This window comes from Onthophagus taurus, chromosome 5 (assembly GCF_036711975.1).
Source record: "Onthophagus taurus isolate NC chromosome 5, IU_Otau_3.0, whole genome shotgun sequence".
Lineage (NCBI taxonomy): Eukaryota > Metazoa > Arthropoda > Insecta > Coleoptera > Scarabaeidae > Onthophagus > Onthophagus taurus.
The window spans coordinates 11,653,776-11,680,273 of NC_091970.1; the positions used below are offsets into that span (position 1 = coordinate 11,653,776).

General features: G+C 36.3%; 1 protein-coding gene across 5 annotated transcripts; it reads right to left on the reverse strand.

Moving 5' to 3' along the window:
* Positions 1-32: 32 nt before the first annotated feature.
* LOC111419930 (uncharacterized PE-PGRS family protein PE_PGRS54-like) lies at positions 33-23,968 on the reverse strand. 5 transcript variants are annotated; one of them, XM_071195786.1, is made up of 15 exons: positions 23,858-23,968; positions 18,847-18,924; positions 17,108-18,688; positions 13,108-13,839; positions 12,528-13,043; positions 11,736-12,479; positions 11,154-11,669; positions 10,777-11,097; positions 10,666-10,740; positions 10,002-10,607; positions 8,629-8,811; positions 8,263-8,580; positions 3,630-3,869; positions 2,897-3,574; positions 33-2,841 (listed from the first exon to the last, which is right to left on the reverse strand). In XM_071195786.1, exons 2-15 carry the CDS (start codon positions 18,902-18,904, stop codon positions 347-349), a joined length of 9,063 nt encoding a protein of 3,020 aa, XP_071051887.1. In that variant the 5' UTR covers positions 18,905-18,924; positions 23,858-23,968; the 3' UTR covers positions 33-346. The 5 variants fall into 5 exon arrangements, with proteins under 5 accessions (XP_071051887.1, XP_071051886.1, XP_071051885.1 ...); XM_071195785.1 differs by having other exon boundaries at positions 10,666-11,097; positions 11,736-12,467; XM_071195784.1 differs by having other exon boundaries at positions 10,666-11,097.
* Positions 23,969-26,498: the final 2,530 nt, after the last annotated feature.

Consider the following 26,498-nt stretch of genomic DNA (forward strand, 5'->3'; position numbering starts at 1 on the left):
TTTTGATTTAATCCAAAAAAATAAAACACTAATTTATATAAAAATTATTTATTGAGTCGATTTTTATTGACTAGAAACGGAAAATTTATCGCAATACAAATTTTTGTTTGAACATTTCTACTCAAAACTACAAATTAATTAAAATTAAAGAAATTAAATTAATTAAATAACCACCACCGGTTTAAAACCCCATTTTCGTTTTTTTTTAAATTCTTTTTAGTTTAATTTAATTTAATTTTTCGAATTAATTTTTTCAAAAATAAAAATTAAATCGAAAATAAATTTTCATCCCAAAAACGAAATTCAATTAAAAAGGGATAAAAATCTATCAATAAAAATTAATTAATCATTTTTTCAAAACATTTCTTTTTTTGTAATACGAAACATTAACATTTTCAATCGGCAAATTCCACCTAAAATTCCTCCCCGCATCACCCTCAACCCCTTCACACTCCAACAATTTACTTTTCCTTTCACATCTTCTACTCACGGACCAAAACGCGAATCCAATCGGGCATTGCATCAAAACCGGCTCGTATCTACCAATTTTCGAAACATTTTTGGAACATTTCAAAAACATCGACGAACACCTTCCCTTTCTTCCGTCTTCTTCTAGCTCAAAATAACCTTCAAACGGACATAAATTTCCTTGATTTCCAACCATAATTGGTGCTAACTCATCGTCGGGTAAGAATCCTCTTTCTTCTGGGTGATATTCACCATCGCATGGTCTCGTTTCTGAAGGTTCTGAACATTGGCAGCGCTCCTCATCGTATAAGGTTCCATTGGGGCATGCAAAAACTGATACTTTTATATCAATATTCGATGATGTCATGCATTGATAAAATAGGTCGCAGTATTTAGGGTGTCGCCTAAAAGCAGTTGGGCAAACTAAAAGAACTTGAGAACCTGTCAAGTTTGAAATGGGACAATTCGCTGTTATATTTTGAGGGGGATTTTCAGTTCTGGTAGGTTCTGTTGGGGGTTGAGTCACCATTTCTGTTGATGCCAAACTTGATGATTCAGTACTTCCAAATTCAGTGGTTGGATTTGGTTGTGTTGTGGTCATTTCAGTCGAAATCAACGTCGAGGATGTAATTGATTCAGTACTAGTAATTTCGGTAGATGAATTTGGGATCATTTCTGTTGTAGCTTGAGTTGATGATTCAGTTGATTCGGTCATGCTTCCACACTTCCCGCTAACTTCACTTGGATAGTTACAAATAATTTTTTTCTCATCCCAAACTGTACCTTCTGGACACTTCATAACAGATTCAATGTTATTGGCACATCTATAAAACTTTTTGCAATCATTTTCATCAGCTCTGTAGTCTTGGGTGCAGTATTTTCCGGTTGTAGTCTCCACATTTTGAGTGGTACTTTCAGTTGTCATTGTACTTCCAATGGAATTTTCCGTGGTAATCGTAGTAACTTGAGTTGGTGCTTGAGTTAGTACTTGAGTCGTGCTTGAATCTGTTGTAAATCTTTCACTTGTCATCATTTCCGTTGTGCCTTGACTATTTGTCGTTTGGATTGTTGTCGTTGAATCAGTCGTAAATTTTTCAGTTGTCATTGGAGTTGTTTGGGTTGTTTGAGTACTTTGAGTTGTTTCGATACTTTGAGTTGAAGATGAACAATTTCCATAATTACAAGTTAATATGTTTTGATCCCAAACCAATCCACTGGGGCACTCAAAACTATACTCAATCCCATTGCTGCACCGAATATATTTATGACAATTCTTCACGTCTGGTTTAAAATCGCCGTGAGCCATTGAGGAACAATTTTTATTCGGCTCTTTAATTTCTTCTTTCGTGGTGGAATTATAGCAAGGAGGAAGAACGGTGGTGGCGGTGTTGGGTTGGGTTGGATTTGTGGTACTCTCAACTTTTTCGCTTGTCACTTCGCGATTTGTTGTGGTCATTGGTGTAATAACTGGAGAACTTGTTGTAGAAACAACTTGAGTGTTAGATCCGCATTTTCCTTTTACAGCGGATGGGAAATTACAGGTGAGGGCGTCTTGGTCCCAAATTGTTCCATCTGGGCAAGTGAAAACGTTATCAAGTCCGTTGGAGCATTTATAAAATTTTTTGCAATCATTTTCATGGCTTCTGAATGCTCCTGTTGAGCAACCATTTTGTATAGGAGGTTCGCTATTTCCTTCTTGTCCATTTTGACCACCATTTCCACCTTGACCAGGAGATCCTGGTGTTCCCGGACTACCTGGAGATCCACCAGTTCCGCCTTGTCCTCCGTTTCCACCTTGCCCAGGTGATCCTGGCGATCCACCACTACCTCCTTGTCCTGGTAGTCCAGGAGATCCTGGTGTCCCTGGACTACCTGGAGATCCACCAGTTCCGCCTTGTCCTCCATTTCCACCTTGCCCAGGTGATCCTGGCGAACCTGGACTACCTGGTAATCCACCACTACCTCCTTGTCCTCCATTTCCACCTTGTCCTGGTAGTCCAGGAGATCCTGGTGTCCCTGGACTACCTGGAGATCCACCAGTTCCGCCTTGTCCTCCATTTCCACCTTGTCCTGGTAGTCCAGGAGATCCTGGTGTTCCTGGACTTCCTGGAGATCCATTAGTTGCTCCTTGCCCTCCGTTTCCACCTTGTCCTGGTTGATATCCACCATTATTTTTGCAATTTTCCCGATTGGCAGCATTTGGATAATTACAAGTGCTTAAGTTGTTATCCCAAACAGTTCCAGGTGCGCAATTGTAAGTATATTGGATGTAACCTCCATTTCCATTGTCCACGCATCGATAGAATTTCATGCAATCTTCGCTGTCTCCCATGTAACCCTCTTGAGTACATGTTTTTCCAATAGGACTTGGAACTAATACGATATTTATGTTAGGTTGTGATAATAACAAAGATTTTTTACAACTTACTTGATGGAGATTGCGTTGTCGATGAGAAACCTCCATTTTGTCCTGCATTGCCTGGAGTACCTTGTTGACCTGAGCTTCCTCCATTTCCACCTTGTCCTGGTAGTCCAGGAGATCCTGGTGTTCCTGGACTACCTGGAGATCCACCACTGCCTCCTTGTCCTCCGTTTCCGCCTTGCCCAGGTAATCCTGGCGAACCTGGACTACCTGGCGATCCACCACTGCCTCCCTGCCCACCATTTCCACCTTGTCCTGGTAGTCCAGGAGATCCTGGTGTTCCTGGACTACCTGGAGATCCACCATTGCCTCCTTGTCCTCCGTTTCCGCCTTGCCCAGGTAATCCTGGCGAACCTGGACTACCTGGCGATCCACCACTGCCTCCTTGTCCACCATTTCCACCTTGTCCTGGTAGTCCAGGAGATCCTGGTGTTCCTGGACTACCTGGAGATCCACCTTGTCCTGGTTGATATCCACCATTATTTTTACAATTTTCCCGATTGGCAGCATTTGGATAATTACAAGTGCTCAAGTTGTTATCCCAAACAGTTCCAGGTGCGCAATTGTAAGTATATTGGACGTAACCTCCATTTCCATTGTCCACGCATCGATAGAATTTCATGCAATCTTCGTTGTCTCCCATGTAACCTTCTTGAGTGCATGTTTTTCCAATAGGACTTGGAACTAATACAATATTTATGTTATGTTGTAATAATAACAAAGATTTTTAACAACTTACTTGATGGAGATTGTGTTGTTGATGACAAACTTCCTGCATTGCCTGGAGTACTAGGTGTCCCTGGAGTGCCTGGTTGCCCTGGACTTCCTGGAGTACCAGGTGTTCCACCTTGTCCTGGAGTGCCTGGTTTTCCTGGACTTCCTGGAGTACCACCACTTCCAGCTTGTCCTGGAGTTCCTGGCTGTCCTGGACTTCCTGGCGTACCACCGCTTCCAGCTGCCCCTGGGGTGCCAGATGTTCCTTAAAAAAATAAAGTAATTAATTAAGAAAAAGTTTTGGTTTCTTTTGCCTCTTTTGCGTTTAGTCCTCTACTTGACTTAAAAATGTGATAATCTGCTGATTCTAAATATGAATGTCAAAAAATTACTCTTGATGACATCGAATTGCTTTCGGTTGCATCCAATTGTTTAGACATGTCTAAAGATACCCAAGAATATCGAAAACCATTCCATGGATCCAAAGAATGTCTAAGAATCTCCAAGATTAATCAAAGGTTTTAGGATATTTCCAGGATTTGCATCAAATTTTCAAACTCTAAACGAATCTTATTGTTAGATGTATAAAATGTTTCAAAAATATTCAGTTTAGATGCATTTTTGTAGCATTTCCAGAGATAAATTAGGGATTTTTTCGAATATCTAGGATTTTCGAACGATTCCAAAGAGATTCTTAATGATTCAAAGCTTCTGCCTAAAACGTATAAGAATCCTAAGGGTGATTTTAAACGTATTCCAAGATTTTAAAAAATGCTTACGGAAATCAAGCAATCCCTAACTATTCCTCTGGAGGATTTCTAAAGATACTCAAGAAAAACAAAAACATGCTATGAATTTTGAAAGCATTACCAGAAAATTTATAAGGATTTTCAAAGATATCAAAATTTCATCAATTTATCATTGATGAAATTAGGGATTTTTACGACTATCTAGGATTTTAGAAGAATTCCAAGAATATCCATGATTTTTAACGATTCCCAGGGATATTTCTAGACTGTAAGTACGTATCAATTGATTCCTCACAAATTTCAGAAATTTGTAAAGCTTTCCAGAGAAAGCTATTTATTTGCAGAACATTTTGAGTGAATGCCTAACGATTTTCAACAATTTTTTAGTGATAATTAATGATTTGCAATAAATTTTTAATGATTCCACGTGATCCTTCAACAATTTCCAAGATTTACTAATAATTTGTTAGGAATTTAAAGAATTTTTAGGGATATCAACAGATTTCTAGGAATTTCCATGGATTTTTAAAGATATCTTATAATCTTTAAGGCATTTTCAGAATTTTTAGAACTTTTAATCAGAATGTCTTAATATTATTAGGAATACTTAGGATTTATCAAGAATAATTAGGGATTTCTAGGAATATTTAGGATTTTCAGGAGGTATTCTTAGAAGTGCATATGAATTACTAGGGATTTTGCGATTTTGTACAGATTTCCAACATTTCTAATGCTTTCCAGGAAAATTTTTAGGTTTTTGAATTATTTTGAGTGAATTCCTAAGATTTCCCAAGATATAGCCAATCAACCATGTAGGATCAGACTCCCATAGGATTTTAGCTTAATGTTGTTGAGTTGATGGGATTCTCTCTTGGGTTGGGTTGGAAAATTTAACGATTTTCTCTCGAACCTGCCACAACTTAGGCTTTAAGATATAAAGTTTGGTGTATCTGCCTGCAGATTCCTAATTGCCTCTAGCTAAACCTGTTCTTGGAGTGCAAAAAAGTAATTAATTAAGAAAAAGTTTTGGTTTCTTTTGCCTCTTTTGCTTTTAGTCCTATATTTGACATAAAAATGTATGATAATCTGATGATTGAGATGATTGATCTGAGATCTAGATATATAGAATAGAATATATAGAATCCAATTGTTTAGAGATGTTTAAAGATACACAATATCGAAGACCATTCTATTGATCCAAAGAATATCTAAGAATTTCCAAGGTTATCCAAGATTAATCAATGATTTTTAGGATATTCATTCCTAGGCTTTGCGTCAAATTTCCAGACTCTAAAGGAATCCTAGATGTATAAAATGTTTCAAAAATATTCAGTTTTTCAACGATTTCTAGGAATATTATAGATGTTTAGATGCATTTTGGCAGCATTTCCAGATATATCTAAAATTTATCAATAACAATTAGGGATTTTTTCGAATATCTAGGATTTTCGAACGATTTCAAACAGATTCTTAATGATCCAAAGCTTCTCTGTAAAATTTCTAAGAATCCTAAGGATATCCAGGGATATTTCTAGAGAATCCCTACAATACGTTTAGGAATTCCATTATGTCACAGTACTGTAGGTATATATCAATTAATTCCTCACAAATTTCAGGAATTTTTAATGCTTTCCAGGAAAATCTATTTATTTTCAGAACATTTTGAGTTAATCCCTAACGATTTTCAGGGATATTTAAAATGTTTGAATGATAATTAATGATTATCACATATATATAGGCATATATATATCCACGTGATTTTTCATCAATTTCCAAGATTTTCTAATAATTTGTTGGGAATTTAAAGAATGTTTAGGGATATCAACAGATTTCTAGGAATTTCCATGGATTTTTAATGACATCTATTAATCTTTAAGGCATTCTACAAATTTTTAGAACTTTTATGTGGAATATCTTAAAATTTTTAGGGATACTTAGGTTTATCAAAAATAACTAGGGATTTCTACGAATATTTAGGCAAACAGATTTTTTATGATTCCGAAGTATTCCTAGAGGTGCATGTGAATCCCTAGGGATTCTGCGATTTTATAAAGATTTCCAAAATTTTTCTTTATTTCCAGAGTATCCCTAGAATACATTTAGAAATTCTAATGATATCCTGCGATTTTCAGTGATATCACAGGATTCTAAGTATATATTTTTTGATTCCTCACAATTTTCAGAAATTTCCAATACTTTCCAGGAAACCTTTGGATTTTTGAATTATTTTGAATGAATGCCTAACGATTTTCAAGGACATTATGCTTTCTACTCTGATGAATACTTTATCAGACAAGATACTCAGACTCCCATAGGATTTTAGCTTAAACTTGTTGAGTTAATGGGATTCTCTCTTGGGTTGGGTTGGGTTGGAAAATTTAGGGATTTCGGAGACTCTGTTGCGAGCAAAATGTATTTCATCTTATGGAGTATTTGGAAATTTATGCCAGAAGTATAATCAAGTTGGTGCAGAAATAAACAGCCAAGATAAGCTGATTTTCTCTCGAACCTGTCACAACTTAGCCTTTAAGATATAAAGTTTGGTGTATCTGCCTGCAGCTTCCTAATTGCCTCTAGCTTCACCTGTTCTTGGAGTGCAAAAAAGTAATTAATTAAGAAAAAGTTTTGGTTTCTTTTGCCTGTTTTGCTTTTAGTCCCGTATTTGACATAAAAATGTATGATAATCTGATGGTTGAGATGATTGATCTGAGATCTAGATATATAGAGTAGAATATAATAGAATATATAGAATTCAATTGTTTAGAGATGTCTAAAGATACACAATATCGAAAACCATTCCATGGATCCAAAGAATTTCCAAGGTTATCCAAGATTAATCAAAGATATTTAGGATATTCCTAGGATTTGCATAAAATTTTCAGACTCTAAAGGAATCCTAGATGTATAAAATGCTTCAAAAGTATTCAATTTTTTAACCTTCCCTAGAATATTATAGATGTTTAGATGCATTTTAGCAGCATTTCCAGATATATCTAAAATTTATCAATAACAATTAGGGATTTTTTCGAATATCTAGGATTTTTGAACGATTTCAAACAGATTCTTAATGATCCAAAGCTTCTCTCTAAAATTTCTAAGAATCCTAAGGATATCAATGATTCTAAGGATATCCAGGGATATTTCTAGAGAATCCCTACAATACGTTTAGGAATTCCATTATGTCACAGTACTGTAAGTATATATCAATTAATTCCTCACAAATTTCAGGAATTTTTAATGCTTTCCAGGAAAATCTATTTATTTTCAGAACATTTTGAGTTAATCCCTAACGATTTTCAGGGATATTTAAAATGTTTGAATGATAATTAATGATTATTACATGTATATAGGCATTTGTAAGGATTTATAATAAATTTTTAATAATTTAACGTGATTTTTCAACAATTTTCAAGATTCTCTAAGAATTTGTTGGGAATTTAAAGAATGTTTAGGGATATCAACAGATTTTTAGGAATTTCCATGGATTTTTAATGACATCTATTAATCTTTAAGGCATTCTACAAATTTTTAGAACTTTTATGTAGAATATCTTAAAATTGTTAGGGATACTTAGGTTTATCAAGAATAATTAGGGATTTCTACGAATATTTAGGATTTTCAAACAATTTTTTTATGATTCCGAGATATTCCTAGAGGTGCATATGAATTCCTAGGGATTCTGCGATTTTGTAAAGATTTTCAACATTTTTCTTTATTTCCAGAGTATCCCTAGAATATATTTAGAAATTCTAATGATATCCTGCGATTTTCAATGATGTCACAGGATTTTAAGGATATAGGATTTTCTCTCGAACCTGCCACAACTTAGCCTTTAAGATATAAAGTTTGGTGTATCTGCCTGCAGATTCCTAATTGTCTCTAGAAAATAGGTAAGTAATTTTGAAGTACCTGGTTGTCCTGGACTTCCTGGAGTTCCTGGTTGTCCTGGACTTCCTGGTGTACCACCACTTCCACTTTGTCCTGGACTTCCTGGTTGACCATCTCCATTAACATTCATCTTGCAATCTTTTCGGTTTGCAGCATTGGGATAATTACAAGTGTTCAAATTGTTATCCCAAACAGTACCAGGTCCGCAGTTATAAGGATATTGAGTATAACCTCCGCTTCCATTATCCACGCATCGATAGAATTTCATGCAATCTTCACTATCACCCAAATATCCTTCTTGTGTGCATTTTTTTCCAACTGGACTAGGAGTTGGTGGACCTGCAAAATATTAAGTTAAAATGAAGTCTTAAAATTTTGATGTTTTACCAGATGGAGTTGGGGTTGGCGATTGAGTGCTGGGTGTTGCTTGCGTACTTGTTTGTTGATTTTCTCCTGGTTTGCCAGGAGTTCCTGGTGTACCACTACTTCCACCTTGTCCTGGAGATCCAGGTATTCCCGGAGCACCTGGTTGACTTGGAGTTACTGGTTTACCACCACTTCCACCTTGACCTGGAATCATGACATTTAATTTAAAAAATCTACACTACTAGTTTAAGCCAACGACTTTGCTTTGACATAAATAGTGAATCCAAGTATTAATGAATTAGAGCTGAAGCAGAACGAGGCGAAACGAAGTTTTGCCGAGTCTTGTAATCATAATTGAGATTAATCGCTTTCTGAACACTTTGAAATTTCTCTGGTAGTCTGATCCTGCATGGTTTATCTTGTACTTGCTGCTGATTTCTCTACTTTCGGGTTTTTTGCTGTACACAAAGCTTTGCAGAAATTTGGACGGATTTTCAAGATTACCTAAGATTGAGTAAGAATAATTAAGATTTTTTTACTGGATTTTGCAAAGATCTCCAACAAATTCAATAATTTCAAAAGACTACAAGAAAGTGCATAAAAATTTTCAAAACTTTTTAAGGTCGTCCAAGCAGACTTTTAGATACTGGTTCCAGTGTATTCTGAGTAACCTGATTTCTCACGTTGTTCTCGTATCCTGTCAAACGCTTTTGTCAAATCTATAAACCATAAGTATGCTGGGTTGTTATATTCTATTGGTTTCTCCCCTACAAGGTTATCAACGAAGACCACGTCCACTGTTGACTTGTTTTTCTGAACCCCTTCTGTTCCGCTGCTTCAGAATTCGGTGTTGTAATGGACGTGTCTAGGAAAGAACGAAAAATTAATATGTCTAGGTTCTGAGGATGTTCCTTCCCAATACAGCAGCTAATTAGGAATATTGTACTGCCTCCGTTATGAAATCTTCTACTTCCTCAACTTGCTCTACATCTGCTTTCTATAGTTTTTGTCCTTCATTTCTTTGCTAAACTCCACATTCCAATGTTCTCTCTTTATCTCCCTTATTCTGGTGTTTGCTCTGTTCCTTGTGTTTATGTACTTGATGGAAGTTTCTTGATGTCATTGTGTATACTGTTCATGATTAGGTTGTGTTCCGATCCTATGTTGGCGGATGTTATGGCAGAGATGTGTTTAACATAAGTGTTATTAATCCTCAGTTTTTGCTTCTACAACGGAGCAAAAATCAGCCAACATCTGACCTCATTTGTTTATCATTTCTTCATTACATGCATTTTTGAAGAAGGAATGGTCTCAGGAATGATAGTCTGATTGATCGTGTAAGGTCCTAATGTCTACTCACAAAGTCGTAATTGCTTTTATAAAGAAAAGAGTACCTGGTTGTCCTGGACTTCCTGGAATACCACCACTGCCACCTTGTCCTGCAGTTCCAGGAGTTCCTGGTGTACCTGGTTGTCCTGGAATTCCTGGAGTACCACCACTACCACCTTGTCCTGGAGTTCCAGGAGTTCCTGGTTGTCCCGGACTTCCTGGAGTACCACCACTTCCACCTTGTCCTGGAGTTCCAGGAGTTCCTGGTTGTCCCGGACTTCCTGGAGTACCACCACTTCCACCTTGTCCTGGAGTTCCTGGTGTACCTGGTTGTCCTGGAATTCCTGGAGTACCACCACTTCCACCTTGTCCTGGAGTTCCTGGTTGTCCCGGACTTCCTGGAGTACCACCACTTCCACCTTGTCCTGGAGTTCCAGGTTGACCACCTCCATTAACATTCGACTTGCAGTCTTTTCGATTTGCTGCATTGGGATAATTACACGCGCTCAAGTTGTTATCCCAAACGGTTCCAGGCGCGCAATTATAAGAGTACTGAGTGTAACCTCCGCTTCCATTATCCACGCATCGATAGAACTTCATGCAATCTTCGCTATCACCCAAGTATCCTTCTTGAGTGCACGTTTTTCCAATTGGACTAGGAGTTGGCGGACCTAATAAAGTATTAAAAAGATTAGTTCAAAATGAAGAAGTGGTGTTTTGAAGTTTTACCTGTTGGGATTGGCGTTGAAGTTTGTAATCCTGTAGTACCATCACTTCCACTTTGTCCTGGAGTTCCTGGTTGCCCTGAACTTCCTGGAGTACCAGGTTGCCCAGAACTACCTGGAGTACCAGGTTGCCCAGAACTTCCTGGCGTACCACCACTTCCACCTTGTCCTGGAGTGGGAGGTGTTTCACTTCCACTTTCTGTAGTTTGACTTCCACTAATAGTTGTCTTGCAGCCTTTTCGATTAGCAGCATTTGGATAATTACAAGTGCTTAAGTTAACATCCCAGACGGTGCCCGGAGCGCAGTTATAACTATATTGGTGGTAACTTCCTGATCCGTTTGGAACACATCTATAGAATTTCATGCAATCTTCACTATCTCCCATGTATCCTTCTTGGGTGCACGTTTTTCCAATTGGACTTGGCGTTGGTGGGCCTAAAAAGTTTTAAGACATGCAATTAAAAATGAATTTGGTTATTTTGAAATTTTACTTGTTGGAGATGGCGTTGATATTGATGTTGGTTCTGGTGTATTTGTTTGATTTTCTCCTGGTGTGCTAGGAGATCCAGAACCTCCTCCTCCACCTTGTCCTGGAGTTCCAGGAGTTCCTGGTGTACCACCACTTCCACCTTGCCCAGGAGTTCCTGGAGTACCTGGTTGACCTGAACTTCCTGGTGTACCACCACTTCCACCTTGACCTGGAGTTCCTGGGCTTCCGGGGGTACCTGGAGTACCTGATTGACCAGGACTTCCATCTTGTCCTAGACTTCCACTTTCTCCAGTTTGACCTCCACCATTATTCATCTTACAATCTTGCCGATTTGCAGCGTTCGGATAATTACACGTGCTTAAGTTGGTGTCCCAAACAGTACCAGGAGCGCAGTTATATGAATATTGATGATAACTTCCGGATCCATTCGGCACGCATCTGTAAAATTTCATGCAGTCTTCGCTGTCGGCTAAGTAACCTTCTTGGGAACATGTTTTGCCAATGGGTGTAGGTGTTGCTATAATAATAAATTAAAACAATATTTGTGTTTTTTTTTGTAAATGAAAGGAATTTTGTTACATACATATTTGGCCTGAATTCGTAGATTCTGTGGTTCCTGTAGGAGTTGCTGGTGATGTTGGTGGTTTTGAATTTCCTGGTTGACCAGATTCACCGCCTTGGCCTCCATTTCCACCTTGGCCTCCAGCCCCACCTTGTCCACCATTTCCTCCTTGCCCACCATCTCCACCTTGTCCTCCATTCCCACTTTGCCCAGGAGTTCCTAATTCACCTTGACCACCTTGTCCTCCATTGCCACCTTGGCCTCCATCCCCTCCTTGTCCACCATTTCCTCCTTGCCCACCATTTCCACCTTGTCCTCCATTCCCACTTTGTCCAGAAGTTCCTAATTCACCTTGACCACCTTGTCCGCCATTTCCTCCATCTCCACCTTGCCCAGGAGTTCCTGGTTCACCTTGACCACCACTTCCACCTTGTCCTCCATTTCCACCTTGTCCTCCATTACCACCTTGTCCACCATTTCCTCCGTCTCCACCTTGTCCTCCATTACCACCTTGACCAGGTGAACCTGAACTTCCTCCATTTGAATTAATTTTGCAATCTTTGCGATTAGCAGTTCCCGGGTAATTACAAGTACTTAGGTTCGTATCCCAAACCGTTCCAGGTGCGCAGGTGTAAGAGTGTTGATAATAACCACCATTTCCATTTTCTACGCATCTATAGAACTTCATGCAGTCTTCGCTGTCAGCCAAATATCCTTCATTTGTGCATATTTTTCCAACTGGTGTTGGTGTCACTGGAGATGTTTCTAAAGAATTACGGTGTTTAAGCTGATTTTGAAGATAAAATTATTTACCAGTGGTGACGGTTGTTTCCGGTGTACTTGGAGGACTTGGACTAGAACCTCCCTGATTTTCATTTCCATGACTACTACCTGGTGTTCCTGGTGTTCCCGGACTTCCCGGTATTCCTGCACTTCCTGGTGATCCTGGAGTTCCTGGTTGACCAGAACTTCCTTGATCTCCATTTCCACTCTGTCCAGGACTTCCAGGTACTCCTGGCGTTCCTGGAGAACCTGGACTTCCAGGTGCACCTGGACTTCCCGGAGCTCCAGAACCTCCAGACGATTCCGATTGCCCTCCATTTCCATTTAGATTTACTTTACAATCATTTCGATTTGCAGCATTCGGATAGTTGCATGTGCTTAAGTTGGTATCCCAAACTGTTCCTGGGGCGCACGAATACGAATATTGAATATAACCTCCACTTCCATTATCCACACATCTGTAGAATTTCGTACAGTCTTCGTTATCACCTAAATAACCTTCTTGCTTGCACGTTTTTCCTACTGGAGTTGGTGTTATTGGTGGACCTATGTAGAAGAAGTTTAAGTATTATTGAAATATAAGTTACTATTGTTGTAATGATAGGTGTACCTGTTGGGGTTGGACTTGTTATTCCTGGGGAACTTGGAGTGCTTGGTGTACTTGAGGTTCCTGGACTTCCTGAAGATCCAGGAGATCCTGGTGTTCCTGGAGATCCTGGGGATCCTGGAGCTGCTGGTGTTCCTGATTGACCGGGAGATCCTGGTGTTCCTGGACCTCCTGGTGTTCCTGATTGACCAGGAGATCCTGGTGTTCCTGATTGACCAGGAGATCCTGGTGTTCCTGATTGACCAGGAGATCCTGGTGTTCCTGATTGACCAGGAGATCCTGGTGTTCCTGGACCTCCTGGTGTTCCTGATTGACCAGGAGATCCTGGAATTCCTGATTGACCTGGAGATCCTGGTGTTCCTGGACCTCCTGGTGTTCCTGATTGACCAGGAGATCCTGGTGTTCCTGGACTTCCTGGTGTTCCCGATTGTCCTGGAGATCCTGGACTTCCAGGTGTCCCCGGTTTACCATTTTCTCCTGGACCACTTTGATTGTCCGATGTTCCTTCCCCATTAGTATTGGATTTACAATCTTTTCGATTCGCAGATCTAGGATAATTGCAGCTGTTTATGTTGATGTCCCAAACGGTTCCGGGTGCGCAGGTGTACGAGTATTGAGTGTAACCTCCGTTTCCGTTTTCGACGCATCTATAGAACTTCATACAGTCTGCATCATCAGCTAAATATCCTTCTTGAGTGCATTTATTTCCAACTGGAGTAGGGGTTGTGGAAGACCCTATGGAGGAAAATTATGTTTTGACTTTTTCGCGTTGTGAAGTGAGGTTACTTTGGCATCACATTCCAACTTTGGCAAAGGAATAAAGAAGATACACGTTTTTGAAAAAATTAATAAAAATCTTCCAGAAAGTGACTTTGATATTGACTGTTATGATTAGACACGATGAAGTACGGAACATGACGCAGAAATCAAAATGATCCCAGAGATTTTTTTCCCAGAATATATACAATATAACTACAAAGAGCATTCACGAAATTCAGTTAACTCGTAGCTCTAATTTTCCAGCTACAGCCACCATACCATACCAGTATTGGGTTTATTCAAGACGTGAATGTTACAGAATGTTGAGAACAACCACAACAACAACATCCAGCCGCATTCAATACACGCCAAAATGGTTTACAAAAAATTATCCATTTTGCTAATAAATTCCTAAAATAATTATTTAACTACGAAACACAAGAAACAAGAAAACCTAGGCCTGATTTTGCAAACGTTTGTCAAGCCAGAATTCTTATAACAGTCCCAATCACACAGTTCAAATCAAGCATGTTGTTTAAGATGGCTAAATGCTGAAGTATATAATTGGACATAATTCTGAGACATTGAACTAGTAACTATTAATTTTTGACGTTGAGTGTTCCTAAAAGATCCAGTTTGTGCCTATTGATACAAGTTCTGGAAACATTCAATCATAGACTGGAATTCCTAAATGAATTTCAATTTTCTCAAGTATTTCAGTTTATGCTATCTAAAAACAGCCATTCAAGATTCAAACCTATGTAACCCATAAGAATCCTAACCCAAACGTTAATGCAATCCGAAAGCTTGCAGGGGTTCCAACTATAATTGCAGAAAATTCCAAGAAGAAGACTCCAAGGGCAAAGATTCATTGGCCAAAATTCACTTACAGGTTAGAAGAATAAATCTAGAAGTCCACCATTAAGAAAGCTATGGAAAAAGGTGTACAATCAGCAGCAGAAGAAAATGCTAGATGAGCACAAGGTGAAAATGTGCGACAGGAGCCTCCTTGAGGGCGGACAAGATCTAAATCAATCCCTGTGGAAGCTCCTGAAAAAGAAAAGAAGGAAGCTAGAACCCAAAACGCAATTAAAAAGTCTGGATGGCCAATGGATATTCGACGACCAAGAGAATGCGGAGTTTTTGGCGAATTTTGGAGAAAAATTTAAAATGATATCCAGAAGAGAGTAAACGCAGCGCTGAACAATATCCCAATACAGACATGCTAAATCTAAGAAAAGACTGCAAGAAGACGTAGAAAGGAGAGGACTACTATTAGGATTCAGGGAACGCAGAGGAGCCGTACAATCGTGCAATCAAGCTATACTTCGTGATAAGGTAATAATAAAGGTAAGTATAATAGGAGCCATAATAATGCTGTAGTTGATATATGGAATAGAAATCTTGAAAAGCCATAAGAATGTGAAGAAATTGGAATCGTCCAATATTACACCATATTAGTCAGAAACGTAGACATGCTGGAAGCTATGGAGAAGAAGCCACTATGCAAATTGCTAGAAGAAAGAAAATCTACATATGTTGTTGAAAAGGTTGAAAGAAATCGATGGATATGACAAGAATAGGATGAAAAATAGAAGAAGTGTGGTCCTTAAGAGCAAAAAGGGGTGGAGGGCAAGATGGGGCTTTTGCAATGACTGCTACGGTAGGTGTAGCAACCTAGTGGAAAATAGTTCACTAGTAGGCTGTTGCTGTGTGAGTGTCGGATAGACCTGGCAGCCATTACGAACACACCATTCGGAGTGTTTGTTTGGTTTGACTGATAATGAGGTAAACCGGCTGGCATACCAGTTAGCAGTAAGAAATAACAAGCGGCATAATTTGAACCAGACTAAAGAATCAGCCGGAAAGGATTGGCTTAGAGGATTTTTGCAAAAAACCCCATGTTTATCATTTTGGAAACCTGAGCAAACCTCCGCAGCTAGGGCCATGGCTTTTAACAAAGTTAATGTATCCTAATTCTTTGGTTTATTTGAGTAAGTATATGACCAGCACAAATTTACAGCAGATCGAATCTACAACTGCGATGAAAGTGGGATTTCTGCTGCTTCAAAGAATACTTCCAAAATACTGGCAACAAAAGGGAGGAAACAAGTAGGCTCATTATCATATGCCGAAAGAGGAAAAGTGCAGCTGGAGGTTTTATGCCACCCATGTTAGTGTATGCTCGACAGCGAAAGAAGCCAGAATTGCTGAACAATTGTTCACCTGGAATGTGGGCAGAATGCCAAAATGTCAAAACATTTTTAAGCAACCAAGGAGAAACCAGTCCTGCTATTGTTGGATGGTCATTCAACTCATATACAGAGTCTGACCATAATTGATAAAGCAAGGGCTAATGGTGTGGTTATTGTCTGTTTCCCACCTCCTTGTACCCACAGGCTTCATCATCTAGATGTCTTATTTATGAAGCCTCTCAGCACATACTATGATCAAGGATAGACGAATTGGCTACGATCAAACCCAGGAAAAGTTGTTACCATGTTTCAAATTGCTAAGATTTTGGGCTGCAACTATGTTGACTGCGATAAATGGTTTCAAAAAAACTGGAATTTGCCCTTACGAACTAAATATCTTTCCAGATTCATCAGTGTTTGAAGCTTCTAACACAACAGACATACCTTTAATTACAAATGAAGCCGCTAACATGATTGTCAATAGTGGCAAAGGAAGTGCTTTAAATGGCTCGCGTAAGCAGGTTATACCACAGACAAACGATGGTTCTGTCAACCAAGCCGGACCTAAAGAGCAAGATGCGTTTGCTGAACCTGGGTGCTCACATTGGAATGATAGAAACTCCAATAACCAACAAGCTCCCAAGACCAACACCTATCTGTTCCTCATATTGAAAAGAAAAACATCCGGAAATTAGGCCACAAAACAGGAAAAACTTTCTGTTGTAACTAGCTCGGCTTACAAAAAAGAACTTCTAGAGAGTGCAAATAAAGTCTGTATTGTGGCCATTTCTACTCTCAGTCTACAGAAGGATGAGTGTATCTTGCAAGAAGTGGACGAGGATGCCGAGGTACATCATATCTGTGAATTTTGCTTACAAAAGGACGATGAGAACTTTTCAGATGACTCAAAGTAAAATCAAAGTACAATAAGTAAATCTTCCAAGAGGATGTTGTCCATATTCAGAAGCTTATGTGTCTAATCTTTAATTTATTGTGATAACGTTGAGTGTAAACCACTCCGGTTAACTTATAAATTAGTTATTTCGTACCTCCTGGATTGCCACCAGCACCTCCTGCACCTCCCTGACCTCCAGAACCACTTTGGCCTGGCGCACCAGGTTGCCCAGGAGTTCCACCAGCTCCACCTTGTCCAGGATTTCCCCCAGTCCCACCTTGTCCTCCAATTGCACCCGAACCACTTTGTCCTGGTGCACCTGGATTTCCTCCTGCACCACCTTGTCCCCCAGCACCTCCTTGGCCACCCGAACCACCACTTCCTCCAGCTCCACCCGCACCTCCATGTCCGCCTGAACCATTTTGTCCTGGAGTTCCAGGTTGACCAGATCCACCTCCTTGACCACCAGCACCACCTTGTCCAGATCCACCACCTTGACCACCAGCACCACCTTGTCCTGGTTTACCAGGTTGTCCAGGTTTTCCTGCACCTCCTCCTTGACCTGGAGCTCCAGGTTGTCCAGATCCGCCTCCTTGACCACCAGCGCCACCTTGTCCAGATCCACCTGCACCACCAGCACCACCTTGTCCTGGTCTTCCAGGTTGCCCAGGTCTTCCTCCCCCACCACCTCCACCTCCTTGACCTCCTGCGCCACCTTGTCCTGGAGCTCCAGGTTGTCCAGATCCACCTCCTTGACCACCAGCGCCACCTTGTCCAGATCCACCAGCACCACCTTGTCCTGGTCTACCTCCCCCACCACCTCCTTGACCTCCTGCGCCATCTTGTCCTGGAGCTCCAGGTTGTCCAGATCCACCTCCTTGACCACCAGCTCCACCTTGTCCAGATCCACCAGCACCACCTTGTCCTGGTCTTCCTCCCCCACCACCTCCACCTCCTTGACCACCAGCACCACCTTGTCCTGGAGCTCCAGGTTGTCCAGGATTTCCTCCACTTCCTCCTCCACCACCACCTCCACCTCCTTGTCCCCCAATACCTCCTGCACCACCTTGTCCTGGAGTCCCAGGTTCTCCAGGTTGTCCTTCTGACGACATTCCACTACTTCCACAATTTGATCGATTTGCGTTCCAAGGATAATCACAAGCGATAGCCGTCGGATTCCAAACCGTATTTTCAGCACAAGTAAAATCGTATCGATTATAACCTCCTCTCCCATCTGACACACATCTATAAAACTTTTGGCAGTTGACGGGATCTCCCAAAAATCCTTCTTGATTACATTTAATTCCCAAAGTGCTCGAAACTGAAGCTTCTGGTGCTTTTGTTGCGATTTCTTCAGTGCTCGGTGGTAAATAAGTCGGAGCTGATGTTGAAATACTCGCAGTTGATGGCGAGAATGTTGATTGTGGAATCGTTGATGATGGAATCGTTGATGGTGATATCGTCGATGAATCTAATCCACCACATTCCGGTCGAGTACTTGAATATGGATGGGTACAAACTTGATGGGTTGGTTCATAAACAGTTCCTGGTCCACAATCATATTTGACAGGCGTCAGAGTTGCTTGCCCGTTTGAAATACATCGATAGAAAATGGTACAATTTTTATCATCGGGAAAATATCCTTCTTGCGTGCATTGAAATTGGTTTAAATTAGTATTTTTTAAGTGAAACCATTCGATCGCGTTTTGATCGTCTTCTTCTAAAGAACGAAGCACTTGAACAAAAAGAATTTAACGTCAGAGCAAGAAATAAGAGTAAAACTAGAAAATATGAGCGGTCATAAAACGTTGGTTCATAAACGTTGATTTATGATCGCGTCCATGAGGAGAACGAAAAAAAGGCTCAAAAAGAATTAATTCAAAAAATACCTACCAGAGGCTGTCGCAAAACCAAATAGAGTTGCTATCCGGAATAAATCGATGATATTCATGATATCTTCGTTATCATATTCTGGAAATAAAATTTTTTTTAAACATAATTAGTCGATTTGTATTCGCTTGCTCTGGATTATATTTTAATTTAAATTTTGGCGAGTCCACTGACCCTGAATGAAAAAAACCCATCGAATCTCCTCTGAATATTTATCATCTGGTCCCATAATAACGGTTTTTCAACTCACGTACCTTCTGGGACCAAAAGATTGCCATCGTACGAATAAAATATGGGTCAGTGGGCGCGGATTTAAATGAGATAAAAATTTGCATAGAAATTTAAAAAAGAATTCCAAATACGTTTTATATCTCAAGAAGAGTTAAATGTCTTAAACTGCTTGAATAAGATAAATACAACCTGAAGTTGCAACTGAAAATTTTGTTGTCGTTTTCTCAAAAACTAAAGTTATTTTTCAAAACGGGTTGGTTCATTAGAAAGAGGACGCTTTTGTTAACACTTTGGGAAATTTTCATACACATATTCCAAGAAATGGATTTTATACGAATTTTTAAAACTTAATCGGCGAAAATTGCAAAATTCGAAAAAATTGTCGATTATTTCAAAAATTTATTTCTCAAAAACTAAAAGTGATTTTTCAAAACGGCTTGTTGCATTAAAAAGAGGATACTTTAATTAATAATTGGTGATATTTCCTCAAGGATCCTTCAAGGAATTAATTTTATAGCGAATTTTGAAAATTATCGATGAAAATTGCAACATCGAAAATTTTATCAAAACTTCAAACATCGTTTTCTCAAAAACTAAAAGTTATTTTTCAAAACATGTTGATTCATTGGAAAGAGGACACTCTTATTAACACTTTTGGAAATTTTCATACTCATATTCCAAGAAATGGATTTTATACGAATTTTTAAAACTTAATCGGCGACAATTGCAAAATTCAAAAAAATTGTCGATCATTTCAAAAATTTATTTCTCAAAAACTAAAAGCGATTTTTCAAAACGGCTTGTTACATTAAAAAGAGGATACTTTAATTAATAATTGGTGATATTTCCTCAAGGATCCTTCAAGGAATTAATTTTATAGCGAATTTTGAAATTTATCGATGAAAATTGCAACATCAAAAATTTTATCAAAACTTCAAATATCGTTTTCTCAAAAACTAAAAGTTATTTTTCAAAACGGATTGGTTCATTGGAAAGTGGACGCTTTTGTTAATACTTTGAGAAATTTTCATACTCATATTTCAAGAACTGGATTTTATACGAATTTTTAAAGCTTAATCGTCGAAAATTGGAAAATTCAAAAAAATTGTCGATTATTTCAAAAATTTATTTCTCAAGAACTAAAAGTGATTTTTCAAAACGGCTTGTTGCATTAAAAAGGGGATACTTTAATTAATAATTGGTGATATTTCCACAAGGATCCTTTAAGAAATTAATTTTATAGCAAATTTTGAATGTTATCGATGAAAATTGCAACATCGAAAGTTTTATCAAAACTTCAAATATCGTTTTCTCAAAAATTAAAAATTATTTTTCAAAACGGGTTGGTTCATTGGAAAGAGGACGCTTTTGTTAACACTTTGGGAAATTTTCATACTCATATTCCAAGAACTGAATGTTATACGAATTTTTAAAGCTTAATCGACGAAAATTGGAAAATTCAAAAACATTGTCGATTATTTCAAAAATTTATTTCTCAAGAACTAAAAGTGATTTTTCAAAACGGCTTGTTGCATTAAAAAGGGGATACTTTAATTAATAATTGGTGATATTTCCACAAGGATCCTTTAAGAAATTAATTTTATAGCAAGTATTGAATGTTATCGATGAAAATTGCAACATCGAAAGTTTAATCAAAACTTCAAATATCGTTTTCTCAAAAATTAAAAGTTATTTTTCAAAACGGGTTGGTTCATTGGAAAGAGGACGCTTTTGTTAACACTTTGGGAAATTTTCATACTCATATTCCAAGAACTGGATTTTATACGAATTTTTAAAACTTAATCGTCGAAAATTGGAAAATTCAAAAAAATTGTCGATCATTTCAAAAATTTATTTCTCAAGAACTAAAAGTGATTTTTCAAAACGGCTTGTTGCATTAAAATGGGGATACTTTAATTAATAATTGGTGATATTTCCACAAGGATCCTTTAAGAAATTAATTTTATAGCGAATTTTGAAATTTATCGATGAAAATTGCAACATCGAAAGTTTTATCAAAACTTCAAATATCGTTTTCTCAAAAACTAAAGGTTATTTCTCAAAACGGGTTAGTTCATTAGAAACAGGACACTTTTATTAACATTTTGGGAAATTTTCATACTTTTATTCCAAGAAATCGATTTTATACGAATTTTTAAAACTTAATCGGCGAAAATTGCAAAATTCGAAAATATTATCGATCATTTCAAAAATTTATTTCTCAAAAACTAAAAGCGATTTTTTAAAACGGCTTGTTGCATTAAAAAGGGGATACTTTAATTAATAATTGGTGATATTTCCACAAGGATCCTTCAAGAAATTAATTTTATAGCGAATTTTGAAATTTATCGATGAAAATTGCAACATCAAAAATTTTATCAAAACTTCAAATATCGTTTTCTCAAAAACTAAAAGTGATTTTTCAAAACGGGTTGGTTCATTGGAAAGAGGACGCTTTTTTTAACACTTTGGGAAATTTTCATACTCATATTCCCAGAACTGGATTTTATACGAATTTTTAAAGCTTAATCGGCGAAAATTGCAAAAGTCGAAAAAATTGGCGATTATTATTATTTCAAAAATTTATTTCTCAAAAACTAAAAGTGGTTTTTCAAAACGGCTTGTTGTATTAAAAAGGGGATACTTTAATTCATAATTGGTGATATTTCCACAAGGATCTTTCAAGAAATTAATTTTATAGCGAATTTTGAATGTTATCGATGAAAATTACAACATCGAAAATTTTATCAAAACTTCAAATATCGTTTTCTCAAAAACTAAAAGTTATTTTTCAAAACGGGTTGGTTCATTGGAAACAGGACACTTTTGTTAACACTTTGGGAAATTTTCATACTCATATTCCAAGAACTGGATTTTATACGAATTTTTAAAACTTAATCGGCGAAAATTGCAAAATTCGAAAAAATTGTCGATTATTTCAAAAATTTATTTCTCAAAAACTAAAAGTGGTTTTTCAAAACGGCTTGTTGCATTAAAAAGAGGATACTTTAATTAATAATTGGTGATATTTCCACAGAGATGCTTCAAGAAATTAATTTTATAGCGAATTTTGAAATTTATCGATGAAAATTGCAACATCACAAATTTTATCAAAACTTCAACTATTATTTTCTCAAAAACTAAAAGTTATTTTTCAAAGCGGGTTGGTTCATTGGAAAGAGGACACTCTTATTAACGCTTTGGGAAATTTTCAAACTCATATTCCAAGAACTGGATTTTATACGAATTTTTAAAACTTAATCGGCGAAAATTGCAAAATTCGAAAATATTATCGATCATTTCAAAAATTTATTTCTCAAAAACTAAAAGCGATTTTTTAAAACGGCTTGTTGCATTAAAAAGGGGATACTTTAATTAATAATTGGTGATATTTCCACAAGGATCCTTCAAGAAATTAATTTTATAGCAAATTTAGAAATTTATCGATGAAAATTGCAACATCAAAAATTTTATCAAAACTTCAAATATCGTTTTCTCAAAAACTAAAAATTATTTTTCAAAACGGGTTAGTTCAATGGAAAGAGGACACTTTTATTAACACTTTGGGAAATTTTCAAACTCATATTCCAAGAAATGGATTTTATGCGAATTTTTAAAACTTAATCGTCGAAAATTGGAAAATTCAAAAAAATTGTGGATCGTTTCAAAAACTAAAAGCGATTTTTCAAAACGGCTTGTTGCATTAAAAAGGGGATACTTTAATTAATAATTGGTGATATTTCGTCAAGGATCCTTCAAGAAATTAATTTTATAGCGAATTTTGATATTTATCGATGAAAATTGCAACATCGAAAATTTTACCAAAACTTCAAATATCGTTTTCTCAAAAACTAAAAGTTATTTTTCAAAACGGGTTGGTTCGTTGGAAAGAGGACACTTTTGTTAATACTTTGGGATATTTTTATACTCATATTCCAAGAACTGGATTTTATACGAATTTTTAAAGCTTAATCGTCGAAAATGGGAAAATTCAAAAAAATTGTCGATGAAAATTGCAACATCGAAAATTTTACCAAAACTTCAAATATTGTTTTCTCAAAATCTAAAAGCGTTTTTTCAAAACGAGTTATTGCATTAAAAAGAGGATACTTTTTATTTCGTCAAAATTCTTGAGTTGATCTCAAACATTTTTTATCAACAACACTTTTTTCCACTACTTCTACTTTTTAAGTTGTACTCTATTTTGTTGCTGAAAACGTCTAATTCATTCTTAGTAACATTTAAACCATGATAATATGGGTCAGTGGGCGCGGATTTAAATGAGATAAAAATTTGCATGGAAATTTTCAAAAAAGAATTCCAAATACATTTTATATCTCAAGAAGAGTTAAATGTCTTAAACTGCCTGAATAAGATAAATACAACCTGAAGGAATCTATTTAAAGAGGAAAAAATGTGTAATGGTTATCCTGAAGAAGAAAACCCGCTTTAAACTGGACGTTTCAAGGTTTTTTTTCCATTAAAAAACTATCCAAACGATCATAATTAAATTCTAAATTGGATTCATAAGTAATTTGAGGTGATTAAAAGTTCGTAAACCTCAAAACTGCTAAAAATTAGCACTTTATTATAAAATATAAACAATTTTTTTCGTTGAAAACAAACGTTATCTTTCTTGTTTTTACGTTAAGACATTAATCCTATTAAATTGAGTATCTTATTACGTATTCAAGTCGTTTCCTTTTCGAGCTAAGTATCACGTAGATTTGGTTAATGAGTCGTTAATTCCTCTTTTACACTGAATTTAAATGATATTACTCACCTTTTATGAAATAAGTTTAAAAATCCACTCGAAATCACTTAAAATTTGGAGATTATTTTGAAGAAAAATTAGATTTTGGATTCGCGAGAACCGAATCGAAACGAGAGTTCGAACATCGCGAATTTGCGGTTCTTCTTCCTTTTATACATTTCTTCCCCTCCTCGGTGCTCTGCTTCGTCCTCTTCTTCTTCTTCTGGTTCGTCTTCATGGGTGAAATAACGAGGTTCAGGTGCTGTGTTGCTCCTCGAACTTGTTCTTCTAAAAATTATCATAATTGTTTTTATCGTTAAAAGATCGTATCTCAAAAACTAAGAGCGATTTGAAAGCGAATTTAATCTAGTTTTAGTGTGCCTGAAATAATTTTTTAGTTCTAATTAATTTTGGTATTATCATGGTTTAAATGTTACTAAGAATGAATTAGACGTTTTAACAACAAAATAGAATACAACTCAAGAAGTAGAAGCAATGGAAAAAAGAGTTGTTGATAAAAATGTTTGAAATCAACTCAAGAATTTTGACGAAATAAAAAGTATCCTCTTTTTAACGCAACAAGCCGTTTTGAAAAATCGCTTTTAGTTTTTGAGAAATAAATTTTTGAAATAATCGACAATTTTTTCGAATTTTGCAATTTTCGCCGATTAAGTTTTAAAAATTCGTATAAAATCCATTTCTTGGAATATGTGTATGAAAATTTCCCAAACTGTTAACAAAAATGTCCTCTTTCTAATGAACAAACACATTTTGACAAATAACTTTTAGTTTTTGAGAAAACAATATTTGAAGTTTTGATAAAATTTTCGATGTTGCAATTTTCATCGATAACTTTCAAAATTCGCTATAAAATTAATTTCTTGAAGAATCCTTGAGGAAATATCACCAATTATTAATTACAGTATCCTCTTTTTAATGCAAAAAGCCGTTTTGAAAAATCACTTTTAGTTTTTGAGAAATAAATTTTTGAAATAATCGACAATTTTTTCGAATTTTGCAATTTTCGCCGATTAAGTTTTAAAAATTCGTATAAAATCCACTTCTTGGAATATGAGTATGAAAATTTACCAAAGTCTTAATAAGAGTGTCCTCTTTCTAATGAACCAACCCGCTTTGAAAAATAACTTTTGGTTTTTGAGAAAACAATATTTAAAGTTTTGATAAAATTTTCGATGTTGCAATTTTCATCGATAACTTTCAAAATTCGCTATAAAATTAATTCCTTGTAGAATCCTTGAGGAAATATCACCAGTTACTAATTAAAGTATCCCCTTTTTAATGCGAAAAGCCGTTTTGAAAAATCGCTTTTAGTTTTTAAAAATAAATTTTTGAAATAATCGACAATTTTTTCGAATTTTGCAATTTTCGCCGATTAAGTTTTAAAAATTCGTATAAAATCAATTTCTTGGAATATGCGTTTGAAAATTTCCCAAAGTGTTAATAAGAGTGTCCTCTTTCTAATGAACCAACCCGTTTTGAAAAATAACTTTTGGTTTTTGAGAAAACAATATTTGAAGTTTGGATAAAATTTTCGATGTTGCAATTTTCATCGATAATTTTCAAAATTCGCTATAAAATTAATTTCTTGAAGAATCCTTGAGGAAATATCACCAATTATTAATTAAAGTATTCTCTTTTTAATGCAACAAGCCGTTTTGAAAAATCACTTTTAGTTCTTGAGAAATAAATTTTTTAAATAATCGACAATTTTTTCGAATTTTGCAGTTTTCGACGATTAAGTTTTAAAAATTCATATAAAATCCATTTCTTGGAATAGGAGTATGAAAGTTTCCCAAAGTGATAACAAAAGTGTCCTCTTTCCAATGAACCAACCCGTTTTGAAAAATAACTATTAGTTTTTGAGAAAACAATATTTGAAGTTTTGATAAAATTTTCGATGTTGCAATTTTCATCGATAATTTTCAAAATTCGCTATAAAATTAATTTCTTGAAGAATCCTTGAGGAAATATCACCAATTATTAATTAAAGTATTCTCTTTTTAATGCAGCAAGCCGTTTTGAAAAACCACTTTTAGTTTTTGAGAAATAATTTTTTGAAATAATCGACAATTTTTTCAAATTTTGCAATCTTCGCCGATTAAGTTTTAAAAATTCGTATAAAATCCAGTTCCTGGAATATGAGTATGAAAATTTTCCAAAGTGTTAACAAAAGCGTCCTCTTTCCAATCAACCAACCCGTTTTGAAAAATAACTATTAGTTTTTGAGAAAACAATATTTGAAGTTTTGATAAAATTTTCGATGTTGCAATTTTCATCGATAATTTTCAAAATTCGCTATAAAATTAATTTCTTGAAGAATCTTTGAGGAAATATCACCAATTATTAATTAAAGTATTCTCTTTTTAATGCAGCAAGCCGTTTTGAAAAACCACTTTTAGTTTTTGAGAAATAATTTTTTGAAATAATCGACAATTTTTTCAAATTTTGCAATCTTCGCCGATTAAGTTTTAAAAATTCGTATAAAATCCAGTTCCTGGAATATGAGTATGAAAATTTTCCAAAGTGTTAACAAAAGCGTCCTCTTTCCAATGAACAAACCCGTTTTGAAAAATAACTTTTAGTTTTTGAGAAAACGATGTTTGAAGTTTTGATAAAATTTTCGATGTTGCAATTTTCATCGATAACTTTC

Coding starts and splice junctions, on each gene's coding strand:
- LOC111419930 (XM_071195784.1), bottom strand. CDS start 18,904: ATGAATATCATCGATTTATTCCGGATAGCAACTCTATTTGGTTTTGCG. Junction 18,689..18,846: donor TGGTTTTGCGACAGCCTCTG/GTAGGTATTTTT, acceptor TTTTTGTTCAAG/TGCTTCGTTCTTTAGAAGAA. Junction 12,480..12,527: donor GGAAACAACCGTCACCACTG/GTAAATAATTTT, acceptor GTAATTCTTTAG/AAACATCTCCAGTGACACCA.